At 42.5% G+C, this 14,243-nt stretch overlaps 1 protein-coding gene across 1 annotated transcript in view; it reads right to left on the bottom strand.

Moving 5' to 3' along the window:
• Window positions 1-14,243, bottom strand: part of SLC12A5 (solute carrier family 12 member 5) — a 92,023-nt gene that overhangs the window by 25,474 nt on the left and 52,306 nt on the right. Inside the window, exons 8-10 of the mRNA XM_040435082.1 lie at window positions 9,570-9,781; window positions 9,245-9,409; window positions 3,892-3,990 (exon numbers count right to left, since the gene is read on the bottom strand). Of these exons, the coding sequence (XP_040291016.1) occupies window positions 3,892-3,990; window positions 9,245-9,409; window positions 9,570-9,781 (476 nt within the window). The remainder of the gene's footprint in view (window positions 1-3,891; window positions 3,991-9,244; window positions 9,410-9,569; window positions 9,782-14,243) is intronic.

Raw genomic sequence — 14,243 nt, 5'->3', positions numbered from 1 at the left:
AAAATCAAAAGGTGCTTTAACAAAGAATTAGTTTAAGGGTGTGCACACTTATGCAACCATATTATTTCAGTTTAATATTTTTTCTTCCCTCTACCTAAAAGATTTCAGTTTGTTTTTCAATTGAGTTGTACAGTTTATAGGTCACATTAAAGGTGGAAAATGTTCTGGAACAATTTATCTTTGTCTCATTTTTCACTTTTTATATTCACTGTATATATAGTGATCACATGAATTAGATGAAGTCAGGGATCACAAAAGGAGGGCCTTGTAGCCTGTGGGTTGAAGGAAGATACAAAACAAGTATGCTGCTGTCTCACCAATGATCACTATAGCCACTCTATATTTGTCCTCCTCATTAGTTGTGTTAAGTTAAATATATAACTACACCATTGACACAAGAAGGAAAACAATAGTGGACCCCCGAAACTCCTAAGCACATGGTCAGGGACAGACATACATATGTACTTCCAGCCAGAGACCAATACAGTGAACATACAGGCCAGATGGCAGTTCTACACAGGCACTCTTCAAAGTATAGAGGTAGCAATTGATTTCATTACAGTGTGCTAAAGGTTTAACATAGTTCTCTGTTGTAATGTGTAGACATCTGAGTCTCACTTCCTTCTGGGAATCACATCCCCACCTATCCCTTGATTGAACTTGATGAATTTATGTATTTTTTCAACCGTATTAGGCTTCTTTGACACTAGCATTTTTACTGGATCCGGCAGGGTTCAGCAAAAACGCTTCCGTTACTGATAATACAACCATCTGCATCCATTATGAACAGATTTGGTTGTATTATCTTTAACATACCCAAGACGGATCCGTCATGAACACCATTGAAAGTCAATGGGGGAATGGATCAGTTTTCGATTGTGTCAGAGAAAACGGATCCGTCCCCATTGACTTGCATTGTGGGTCATGCCGGATCCGTCTTGCTCTGCATCCCAGGACAGAATGCTGTAGTTTGCTCTCCGAATGCATTTTGGAGCATTTCCATCCATCCATTTTTGTTCTGTTCAGTTACGTTTTGCCCACATTGACAATGAATAGGGACAAAACAAAGCGTTTTTTTTTCGATATTAAGACCCTATGACGGATCTCAATACCGGAAAATATTAACGCTAGAGTGAAAGTAACCTTAACTATGTAACTATGTAATACACATCACACTTTCCTGACATGTCTGTTGTAATAAATACACTACTCAACATTGAATTTGCAACAAAAAGAAAGAAAAGTCATGGAATTACAGAAATCACAAGATCGATAGACATGTTAATGATATGCAAATGATAAAAATGGAAACAAAATAGTAAAAAAAATTGATTTATTCAATATCAAGTATGTGCACCATGTGCAGAAATACACCCGCTTACACACCTTGGCATGCTATCAGTAAAGCTTTTAAGGGTTGTCTGAGAAATATTCTGCCACGCTGAATGCGCTTTGGCATTCAGACCATCCAAATTTACTGCTAGTAGCTCCCTTTGTCTTGCTGACCACTGATATTCTAGATGTGCTCAATGGGAGACAAGTCGGGAGACACTATAGGCCATGGTATCCTGTTTAGGCCACACAGATTGCTCACAGTAGCATGAGCAACATGAGGCCTGGCATTGTCCTGTTAACAAATAGCTCCTGGGACATCTTTGAGAAAATGTCAGACCACTGGTTCCACGACCAAATCAATGTAACATCAAGATGTTAGTGTACCTGAAATGAAGACTAGAGGGTCTGGCTAGCATACATTATGACACCACAATCCTGGGAGTAGGACTAGTGTGATATTTCCTTGTGAAGGCCTCTTAATGGTGTTGGTCACATGGCCTCCAGACCAATCTCTAGCTATCATTGCATCCGAGATAAATAGGGGAATTCATGATAGCTTTTAGCAGTTTTGTGAGGTCAATGAACACCTGTAGTTGGATGTCTGACTTGTAACCTAATGTTATGCTAACACTTTCTGATGGCTTGTGTAGACACTGTTCTTGGTATGTGACGTGCAATTTCACCTACAGCACAGAATGGATTACTACACACCATTCTTCTAACCAGACGATCCATCCGTGCAGATGATTGTCTTTGTGCACCTCTTGCTGTCATTTCAGTTTATTGTTGTTCTCCCAACCACTGGGACACACATCAATGACCAGTTCTAACATCTCAGCGTAGGCGCATAGTGATCTGCTGGGGTGATAAACCAAGGTCTCTCAAACCTGTGTTCTGTTCCTCTAGGTTTGCGATAAGTAGAGATAACTGGCACGTGACGAACAGGAGGCATCGCACAATCATCCCACGCGACTGGCTAAAAAAATTTGCTTTCAATCTGGCTTTTATGTTCCTCCCACATGTCACAGATCTAGATGCTTGAGAATGTGATCGCTTGCATCTTAGTGACACCTACTTCTTTGATTTGCATAGCAAAGACACTTAACGGACATAGTGGATATGTGGAACACATCACATGCATGCACAGTCCTCACACACTGTGATATACAGCACTATTTTTCATCAAAATTATGTACACCTTTGACGTATTTTTAAGACAGATCATCAATATCAGATTGGCGGGGTTCTGATACCCAGTGGTCCCGCCGATCAACTGTTAGAAGGGGTCATGGTGCTTTTGCAAGTGCTGTGTGCTTTTATTGCTTACCTACACATTTAACTGCAACTCATTGTCCCATTCATTTGAATAAAAGAGTAAGCTGTAATTACACTGCACCACTGGTACAAGGGAGACGGCGCTCGCACAAGCACCATAGCCCCCTCAAACAGCTAATCGGCGGGGGTACTGGGTGTCAGACCTCCGCCGATCTGATATTTATGACCTCTCCTAAGGATAGGTCAAAAGTATTCTGACACAGCATAACCCCTTTAATACTATAGACATATCACTCATTACAAGCATTGTAAAAACTTTACAAACATCACTCATATTGTTATACATACTTGCTTGTTTTGTAGGTAAGACAGGTACTGACATCTTTGCTGGTATCAGGCCTTGGCAATACTAAGCCCCTCATCTCACAATTAAAGGGGTGGTCCCATGAAAAATATTCTACAGTTTTCAAACCAGCACCTGGATCTGAATACTTTTGTAATTGCATGGAACTAAACAATTTAGGATATCTAAAATGTATCTCTATAGCTCCACCTGCTGTTTGTATTATTTTTTATTTCATTGTCCAATTTACTGAGAAGGCCGCACATGCTCAGTTTCATCCTTCAACTGCCTCCTGAGCTGTGGATTGTCCGGCAGGCTGTTCCCCTGCCGGATCCGTACTAACGTTTGCACACATTTGTGCTGCCGGAAGTCCACTCTGGCCCCATTCACTATAATGGGGACGGGTCAGAGATGCAGCCGCAGCAAGGCAAACATGCCGAGAGGCGGCTGGACAAAAACTGCCAGAACTGCCTGCCAGACAATCCTAACGCCAGTGTAAAAGAAGCCTAAAGGTGCCGTCGATTACCCGATAATCGCATCTTTTATTCGGTCACAAAAATCATTGCCAGCACCATATCATGCCGTCTAATCAAGCTCTGCTGCTGGCAAATAATGATTCTGTATGGGGATGTGCGATGGCATCTCCTCCCATACTGTGGAGGAGATCTTTGCATGTAATTGTAGTGGTCTCCTTCACTGATGAGCAGGCGATTGTCGGAAAGGAGCGTTTCCTTCCCAACAATTGTCTGCTAAATCTAGCAGTGTAATACAGCCCTTTCTCTATATTGATGGACTTACCAGTGCACAACAGGATCGAGTAGTACGTTTCTCAGCTCAGGCAAGAGAAAATAGGTGGGGGAGCTAGTAATCTTGTGGTCTATAGGATAATCAAAACCTACCACACATATTTTAATTTTTACTCTATTTGTTAAGGATACATACAAAAGAAGTAGTGGCAATAGCCATTATAGTTCCAATAGGAATAGATTTTTGTGCGTCACGGAGATCTCCAGATCTGTTCGAACCAGCCATTATTCCTGTGGGATTGAAAAAAAGTGAGAACTGAAAGTAATTACTCAGGTACAAGGTGATAGCGTCTACAGAGTATAATAATGCTGTTACCGTGATTCACACGCACCCCACCTTTTGCACTTCAATGCACTTATCTCCCTTATCTATAGACCTATTTATTAATTTGAAGGTGAGAATACATTTGGTTTTGATGCCGTTGATTTGGTATGAACTTTTTAGTTTGCCACATTTTAATTAGATTTGCGAGTGTGACAATTCGGTGGGTTTTTATAAAGCCATGGGGGATATTTGCAAATTTTCTGATAAAGCACATTATCTTTCTCATTCTTATGTATGTGTTCTTTTTATCATTGCTTTTAGGTACTTGCTTTCAAGGAATTTGCTTATTAAATCACTACACAGAAGTGTTATCATAGGTTCTCATTAAAGCTCAATTATCTCAAACTGTGAAAAGTGATTAAAAATATTGTCAGGCTGAATATTCCAATGCTCAAATTACATCCTCCCACAGATACTCCTCTTTTAATCAAACAAGAGGCAGGTGAAGCAGAAGTGCTTCTTCCATCACTGAATACAATAAAGATAAGAAACGAAAGCAAACTGGCCACCCCCTCTAAAGACATAAAGTCGGATTTCTTAAAAGAACAGGATCACACACCTTTTTCACTAAACAAAATCTTTAATATCATTCGTAACTGGAGAAATAATTTACCACGCAAGTAAATATTGTAAATTAAATACTTTATTAGAAATACATATACAACACATTAATTATATTCTAAAATACATAAAGCAGCAACCATGAGAACATTGGAGTGTATCAAAAAATTAAAAGGTAGGCTCCAGACCAGAAGGGACTAGTGTACTAACAGATAGCAGCATCAATATATGGGGCTCATATAGCAACCGTGCATCCATCAATTGCAATCCACCGCACAACACTAAAGACGTGAAGGGCGGTGATATTCCTATGCACACCCAAAGTATAATGCTGCTAAGGGAAAAGTCACATCAGATAAAACATATTACTGACCCAGTCTGGAGCGGCCGCCCGACGATCGTTTCGCTTTTCGCTTCCTCTCAGCGAAACGATCGTCAGGCGGCCGCTCCAGACTGGGTCAGTAATATGTTTTATCTGATGTGACTTTTCCCTTAGCAGCATTATACTTTGGGTGTGCATAGGAATATCACCGCCCTTCACGTCTTTAGTGTTGTGCGGTGGATTGCAATTGATGGATGCACGGTTGCTATATGAGCCCCATATATTGATGCTGCTATCTGTTAGTACACTAGTCCCTTCTGGTCTGGAGCCTACCTTTTAATTTTTTGATACACTCCAGTGTTCTCATGGTTGCTGCTTTATGTATTTTAGAATATAATTAATGTGTTGTATATGTATTTCTAATAAAGTATGTAATGTACAATATTTACTTGCGTGGTAGCTTTTTTTTGCGTTATAGGTGATGTACGGATGATTCCATGTGAGATACTTATGGTATTCATTTTTTGGTGTTTTTGGAGAAATTATTTGCAGCCTCTGTTGCAACTATGCGAGAGAAAGCTTTTTAAAAAGCAGTCGGAAAAATTGAGTGTGAGAGCTGGCAAACATGTTTGGTTCTAAAGAGTGTTTTGTCTAAAGCGTCTTTTACATGGGCTGAGAATCGCTAGAATAATCACTAATGAGCAGTGTAAATGTACTTGCTGATTACCAATGAACGAGCAAAACGCTCATTCATCGGGTAATTCGATCATTTGTGTGCACACAAAAATCATCGTTTTCCGGCAGTAGATCCGTGTAAACACAATCTGCTGCTGGCTAACAAGTCAGTATGAGGAAGAGCGATGGCATTAGCGATCGCTCCACCCCACACTCTGGAGGAGAACGCTGCTTGTAAATGCAATGATCTCCTCCACCAGGGAGAGGCAGATTGTCAGGAACAAACCCTTCCTTCCCGACAATCTGCTGCTCTGGCGTCCCATGTAAAGGGACCTTAAGTGTGTGATTTGAGATTAAGAGAATTTCGATTTGGGGACTTTAGAATGGGATCAACTCCATATGTTTATCTGTGTAATTGCATTTATATAATTTATCTTGTTTCTTTGTTTATTGCATAATCCCCATTAGTAAATATATGCACCATGATTAACAGTGCAGTCCAGTGTACGATGTTGCTGTGCAAGATGTGTGCAGGTATTTTTGGGACAGATGTGGGGCAGGATGCCAGCATGGGGGTGCAGGAAAGTGAGGCAGCTAGCTGGGTGACAAAAAGCATAGTAGAGGGAAGATTTTCGGGAGGCTAGTCCAGATCTGGCACACCTCAACAAATTGTGTGCAGGTATTTTTGGGACAGATGAGGGGGATGTTAGTTTAAGGTTAGCACTGCTGCAGTAAGGGACTAGGAGAGCAGGGCAGGCTAGACAGATACTGGTAGTGGGGAGTTCAGATAGGGCAATTTGTGACAAAGAATATGATTATCGAATATTGTGTTATTTTCCTAACCCTCGATTTGAACATATCGCAGCTCGGGTTACATAGTTTCACATATTGAAATAAAGACACAGGTCCATCAAGTTCAACCTTTTTCTGACCAATTATACAGTATTTTTAGATTAATTATAGCCCTCACTGATGTTTGCTATTAGATAAGCACCTAGTCCTTTTTTATTTTTACCATCTGCCGTTACCACCTCTCGGGGAAGGACATTCCATAATGTGAGTGCTCTAACTGTAAAGAATTCTGTCCTGTATAGATGTCACCTTTCTGCCAAACATTATTAATGTCCCCTGATCCTTTGTAAAGCCCATTCTTTGGATTGACCACCTATGTATTTGTACATGTAAATAAGATCATCTCTAAGGCATATTTTTTTCCAAGCTGAACAATCCCAGTTTTTTAAGCCCCTCAAGAGAGACCTTCCATCCCATTTAATAATCTGGTCGCTCGTCTCTGAACCCTTTCTAGCTCTTTTATATCCTTTACAGTATATGGAGCCCAAAACCGAATTTAATACTCAAGATGTGTCTTTACAATGGATTTATAAAGGGGTAGTATTACATTGGGATCACAGCTTTTTTCTCTCTTTTTATACACCTTAAAGGATAACTGTCACATTTAGACCCTAATTTAAATTTTCATATATGTAGTTACTAATAACATGATATTGCAGAATCAGTTACTATTAGACTGACTTACCGCATATTTGATAAGATTCAGCCCTTAGCAACCAGTCTGCATAAAACTGCAATTTTACTATTCAGTTAAGATGGCCGCCACTGCCCTCACCCTGAGGCTAATCCCGCCTGCCCTCACTAGCCAGTAACAATAGCCCCCCAAAAGTGTCAGTAACCAGAGCCCTCCCCCTAAAGGGTTAATCTCCTGCAGCACAAAGGGGTCCTCTTACCACATGTTGCTTTCATTTATACACTGAGCAGACGGCAGCGCTGCTCCAAGTCTGCATTCTCCAGCTCTGCTGAGTGAGGGAGCGTCTGCCAAGCGCAGGGACAGGGAGAAGTGCACACAGCCCAGGCACTGTTATCAGCTGCTGGGGAGGACCTGGCTTTAATCATTTACTTACAGTCCCTGGCTGTCAGTAATCTGACCTTGCAGGCTGCGTGCTCTGTCTATCGACAGATAGACGGACCATGCCTAACAACCCTATTTTAAGCACAGGTAAAAGTAGGCAGTACAGGGAACAAAAATGTGGAATTAAGGGGTAATTGAATACACAGTGAAAAGTTGAAATAGGGCCACCAAGGTGATATTAATCACCACAATCCAATACTCCAATAAAAAAAAATTATGACAGTTATCCTTTAAATTCCTATTTGCTTTTGCAACTGCTGCCTGACATTGAGTACTGCTGCTTGGCTTATTTGTAATCAGAATAACCAAGACCTTTTCTTTTTCTGTATTCCATTCACTGTGCTTACTTTACATTTATCAACATTAAAATTCATCAGCCACATTCTTGCCCATGCCGTCAGCTTATCTAGGTCTTTCTGTAATATTTGACAAGCAAGCTGGATTTTAAGTATCTGAGTTGATAGATTATTTGGCGGGGCTGATGACTCAGTGGTCATGGTGCGCTTTGGCTTCAATGACAAAGTTGGAGGTAGGTGGAAGGTCTTTAAAAATGATTTCAGGGACTTGCTGTAGGTCACTCACAAGCTCAGTGGAAGGACATGAAATGTAGTACTGCACCACGTACCACAACAGAGAATCAGGGGGAGATTAGGGAGGTAAACAAGCAGTTCAAGAACTGGTGTAGGAAGGAGAGGTTTGTATTCCTGGAGAACTAGGCAGACTTGACATTTGGCCACAGGATTTACAGCAGGCATGGGCTGCACATCAATGGGGAGGGAGCAGATGTGCTTGGAGAGGATATAGCGAGGTTAGTGAACTGCTTACACTATAGACTGGGGGAGGGCAATTTAAGTATATGAGGGTCCCCTGATGAAGCTGTAAGCTTGGCATGTGCTTTTTTTTTCTTGTTATGAGAACATAGTACTGCCACTTTACAAATCACTAGTCAGACCCCACATAGTACTGTTCTGGGCTCCTGTGAACAAGACAGACATAGAGCGGGAGAGGGTTCAGAGGAGGGCAACTAAAGTAATAACTGGAATGGGTGGACTATAGTAACCAGAAAGATTATCAAAAGTAGGGTTATTTAGTTTGGAAAAAAGGATTGCTAAGGGATGACCTAATAACTCTGTATAAATATATCTGAGGTCAACACAGAGATCTCTCCCATCATCTAATTATACCCAGGACTGTAGCTATAGTAAGGTGGCATGCTCTAGATGAAAGAAAGTTCCTTTACCAACATAGAAGCAGATTTTTTACTGTAAGAGCAGTGAGACTATGGAAAACTGTCAGAGGAGGTTGTGATGGTGAACTCATTGAAAAAGTTCAAAATGGGCCTGGATGCATTTCTGAAGAGTAATAAATATTACAAGTTATGGTTACTAGAATTCTGGAGAAAGACTGTTGATTCAATTCTTCTTATTTCCAGATTTGGAGTTGGAAAACATTTTTTTCTCTAAGATGAGGAAAATTGGCTTTTACTTCGAGGATTTTCTCCCTTCCTCAGGATTAGCTTTGCAGGTTAATAGGCTGAACTGAATGGATATCTGTCTTTTTTTAAGCCATACAAAGTATGTAAATGTTAGAAAGTTGTTCATGAAGAAGTCAGAAAAATGAGTACATAATTATTAAATATAAAATGTATCATTAAAAAAACAGTAATAAAATGTACCTGTAACTGAAGGAAAATAAATCCCCACCAGCAATGTGAAATATGTCGTCATGTCATTAAAGACATATGGCTGGTCCAAGTTAACTGGATCTCCAGAGGCTATAGATTGCATACCACTTTTTTCCACCATGACACCTTTAGGTGAGTAACTTGACCATACGTTTTCTGAAATGTTTTAAATGGAAAAAATAAAGGATGATTGAGCCACAAAAATGATCAGATATTGATCATGTATTATAATTTTTCTTTCCAGACAATTCTTATATAAAATGCACTTCCCCTCTACCACCAACAGCTTTTTATCTGCCTCTGCAGCAGGATTCACCTTGGATAAGTGGGCTAGCTACCCCGGGAATGCCCTGAATTTCTGTAACGTTATTCTGAGAGAAGTACAGGTCGCATGTTGCATTCAAGAATGGAGAGGAGCAGAAGAGAGACCACAGCTTGGTGGTGACTGTTTCATTCCCGACTTCTATAAACTTAGCACAGATATCAAAACCTTTTCTAGAAAGAGTGCGGTTGCCAAGGAGGCAGATACTGAAAAGAAATGAAGAAAGAAGACATTAGAAATGATGCAAACTATTGCAGAAAAAAAGAAATGAGCATGGCCACAGGGACAAGAATTAAGAAGGGCTTTATATACATCAATGTGTTTTGTCAACTGAATTGTAGTCTTATATCCTATTTTAGTAGGAAAGAAAATTATTCTAGCTTTGGTCTTGCTATTCTAGTATTCTTAACCTCTTCAGGACACATGACATACCGGTACGGCATGTTGTCCTGGTACTTAAGGACACATGATGTACCGGTACGTGATGTATAGTTCCGATCACCGCCGCCCGGCGGGCGGTGATCGGAACCCGGTGCCTGCTCAAATCATTGAGCAGGCACCTTGGCTAGATGCGCCGGGGGGTCCTGTGACACCCCATGTCGGCGATCGCAGCAAACCGCAGGTCAATTCAGACCTGCGGTTTGCTGCGTCTCTGGGTTATTCGGGTCTCTGAGGACCCGATAACCCGGAACAGGATGGTGATTGGTGGTGTGATTTTACACCACCAATCACCATCCTGCGATCCTGAGAGGTGATGGTGACATCACCTCTCAGGATCGCCTCTGATTGGTAGGTGGGCGGGCGGCGGGAGGTTCAAATCTTGGCAAATCTCGCTGCCTGCATGTGTGGATCTCAGCCAGCATCACTTTGATTGCATCACCCTAAATAGGGTGTCTGGGGTCCACAGCACAGCTGTGTGACCCTAGACCCCGCAGGGGTGCTGCCGCTTGCCCCCTCCCCCCACAACTTTTTTGGGGCACAGGCAGTTATTTTTTTGTGCGTACGCTAACTGTGGCCGACACTCTTAGCCTCCGGCCACTGTTAGCGCATCGCACACCCCACCGCTGATCAACTTCGGACGGTTGATCAGCGGTTTTTAATTTATTTAATTTTTTTCACGTTTTTTGCCCTTTTTTAGTTAGTCTTTTTTTTCCTGTTAGTTTTAGGGATAAGTTCGCGAACACCTGTGCCCCCACACACACGCACACTGAATAAAGATTTACACGCACGCACACACACACGCAGACACACACTCCCCTATGGCCCGCCGGATGTTCTCGGCCGAGGAGGCATACGCCCAGCTTGCCTCCGAGTCCGAGAGTCCCAGTAAGGACGAGGATGACCCCACTTTCCTGTTGTCATCCGCGTCCTCCTCATCATCTAGCGATGATGATGAGCCCCCAAGGCGGAGATGCCGCCAGGCGGAGCAAGGGGACCGCCATGCTAGGGACCCTGTGGCCCAAACTAGTACGAGCAGCTCTGGGGCTCGTACTAGTTTTCCGGCCCACCAGTTAAATCCACCGAAGCCCCCTGCCGGTGAACTTGTCTGGTGTACCCCAGAGCGATTTGAGCCCGTGATTCCTGATTTTGTAGGCCAACCAGGAATCCAGATTTCCACAGTGGGCTTCACTGAATATGACTTTTTTTGTCATTTTTTCAGTGACCAACTGGTAAATCTAATAATGGAGCAGACGAACCTGTACGCCCAACAGTTCGTTGCTCAACACCCGGGCTCCTTTTTGACTAGGCCCGGTCAGTGCAGCCGAGATGAGGACATTTTGGGGCCTCGTGCTGCATATGGGCCTAGTCAAGAAAGCTAGTGTCAGGCATTACTGGAGTGGGGACGTCCTCTACCAGACCCCACTTTACAGTACGGCCATGACACGCTCCCGGTTTGAGGCCATCCGGAAATGCCTGCATTATTCAGATAATGCAGCATGTCCCCCCCCTCCCCGAGGTGATCTTGCCTATGACCGCCTGTTCAAAATCAGGCCGTCATCGATCACTTTGGAGCCAAATTTTGTACAGGCCTTTGTACCTGGAAGGGAGGTCGCGGTTGATAAGTCTCTCATTGCGTTCAAGGGGAGACTCATTTTCCGCCAGCATGTTCCCTCAAAGCGGGCGAGGTATGGCGTGAAGCTGTACAAACTTTGTGAGAGTACCTCAGGGTACACTTACAAGTTTCGTGTGTACGAGGGGCAAGATTCCTGTATTCAACCCCCAGAATGCCCCCCCACTCTGGGTGTCAGCGGGAAACTTGTGTGGGACCTTATGCACCCACTGCTAGATAAGGGTTACCACCTGTGCGTGGATAACGTTTATACTAGTATCCCCTTGTTCCAGTCCCTCGCCGCCAGATCCACGTCCGCTTGTGGGACCGTGCGGAAAAATCAACGCTGCCTCCCTGCCCACCCCCTCCAGGTACCTATTCCCAGGGGTGAGACCCGTGCCCTTACCACTGGAAACCTGTTGCTGGTCAGATATAAGAACAAGAGGGATGTCCTTGTACTGTCCACAATTCATGGTAACAGCATCACCCCTGTCCCTGTTCGAGATACCACGGCAACGGTCCTCAAGCCCGATTGTATCGTCGACTACAACCAGTATATGGGAGGAGTTGATCTCTCTGATCAAGTCCTCAAGCCATATAATGCCATGCGCAAAACCCCGGCATGGTACCTCGGGAACTGGACGCGTCCCGAATCGTCCCTGGCCAACACTTTCCAGGTGTGGTCCCCCATACTGGAAAGAAGGGACGGACCCAAAAAAGGTGCAGAGTGTGTCACAGGAGGGGGATACAGAAGGACACCACTACTCAATGTGACACGTGCCCCGATCATCCGGGCCTCTGCATTATTGGTTGCTTCACGGAGTACCACACTTCCATGGAGTACTAAATTTATATCCCAATTTAGCCACTGACAATCGGATTAAAAAAAATATGGTTCTCAGACTTGAGACACCAAAAAAAAATTGTTCAAAAAGTTTGTAAAACTAAAATAATTTGAAAAAAAGTATACAAATTAGGTATCGCCGCGTCGGTAATAATCTCCTCTATAAAAAATACCCAATGACCTAACCCTCCAGATTAACACGGTCCAAAAAAAAAACAACATATATATTTTTTTCACCTTACATAACAAAAAGTTTAATAGCAAGTGATCAAAAAGTCATATAGCCCCCAAAATAGTGCCATTAAAACCGTCCCCTCATCCCGCAAAAAAATGAGCCCCTACCTAATACAATCGGCTAAAAAACTAAAAGAAAATGACTCTTAGACTTTAGAGATACAAAAAAAATAATTTTGTATCAAAAAGGATAATATAGTCTAAAACCTAAATAATTGTAAAAAAGTTGACTTATTAGGTATCGCCGCGTCCGTAAGAATCTCTTCTATAAAAATACCCCATGACCTAACCCCCCAGATTAACATGGTCCAAAAAAAAATATAAAAAAATGTGCCAAAACAGCTATTTTTGGCACTTTTCCATTCCAATCCGTTTTTTCCGGTAACAAAGCAAGGGTTAACAACTAGAGATGAGCGAACTTCTGTTTTAAGTTCGGCGTCTAAAGTTCGGCTTCCGGTTAGCGGAGGATCCCGATATGGATTCCGAATTCCGTTGTGGTCCGTGGTAGCGGAATCAATAATGGTCATTATTGATTCCGCTACCACGGACCACAACGGAATTCGGAATCCATATCGGGATCCTCCGCTAACCGGAAGCCGAACTTTAGACGCCGAACTTAAAACAGAAGTTCGCTCATCTCTATTAACAACCAAACAAAACTTAATATTTATTACCCTGATACTGCAGTTTACAGAAACGCCAGGCAGGGCGCAAAAGGAAAGGACCGAGATGGTTTCTGGAAGGCCGATTTTGATGGCCTTTTTTTATTGACACCATGTCCCTTTTGAAGCCCCCCTGATGCACCCCTAGAGTAGAAACTCCCTCAAAGTGACCCCATCTAAGAAACTACACCCCTCAAGGTATTCAAAACAGATTTTACAAACTTTATTAACCCTTTAGGTGTTCCTCAACAGTTAATGCAAATGGAGATGAAATTTCAGAATTTAAATTTTTGGTAACCTTACCTCACAAAAATGTAATATGGAGCAACCAAAAATCATATGTACCCTAAATATAGTCCCAACAAAACCGCCACGTAGTTTCCAAAATGGGGTCACTTTTAGGGAGTTTCTACTCCAGGGGTGCATCAGGGGGCTTGAAACAAGACACGGTGTAAATAAACCGGTCCATAAAAATCATCCCTCCAAAAACCACACGGCGCTCCTTTCCCTCTACGCCCCGCCATGTGGCCGTACAGTAGTTTCTGTAAACAGCAGAGTCAGGGCAATAAATATACAGTCTTGTTTGGCTGTTAACCCTTGCTTTGTCAGTGGAAAAAATGGGTTAAAATGGAAAATTTGGCAAAAAAATGACATTCTGAAATTTCATCTCCATTTGCCAATAACTCTTGTGGAGCACCTAAAGGGTTAACATAGCTTGTAAGATCAGTTTTGAATACCTTGAGGGGTGTAATTTCTTAGATGGGGTCACTTTTAGGGAGTTTTTACTCCAGGGGTGCATCAGGGGGGCTTGAAACAGGACACGGTGTAAATAAACCGGTTCATAAAAATCAACCCTCCAAAAACCACACGATGCTCCT

The sequence above is a fragment of the Bufo bufo genome, chromosome 6 (genome assembly GCF_905171765.1).
Source record: "Bufo bufo chromosome 6, aBufBuf1.1, whole genome shotgun sequence".
Taxonomy (NCBI): Eukaryota; Metazoa; Chordata; class Amphibia; order Anura; family Bufonidae; genus Bufo; species Bufo bufo.
This window is presented reverse-complemented; position numbering and strand designations above follow the sequence as displayed.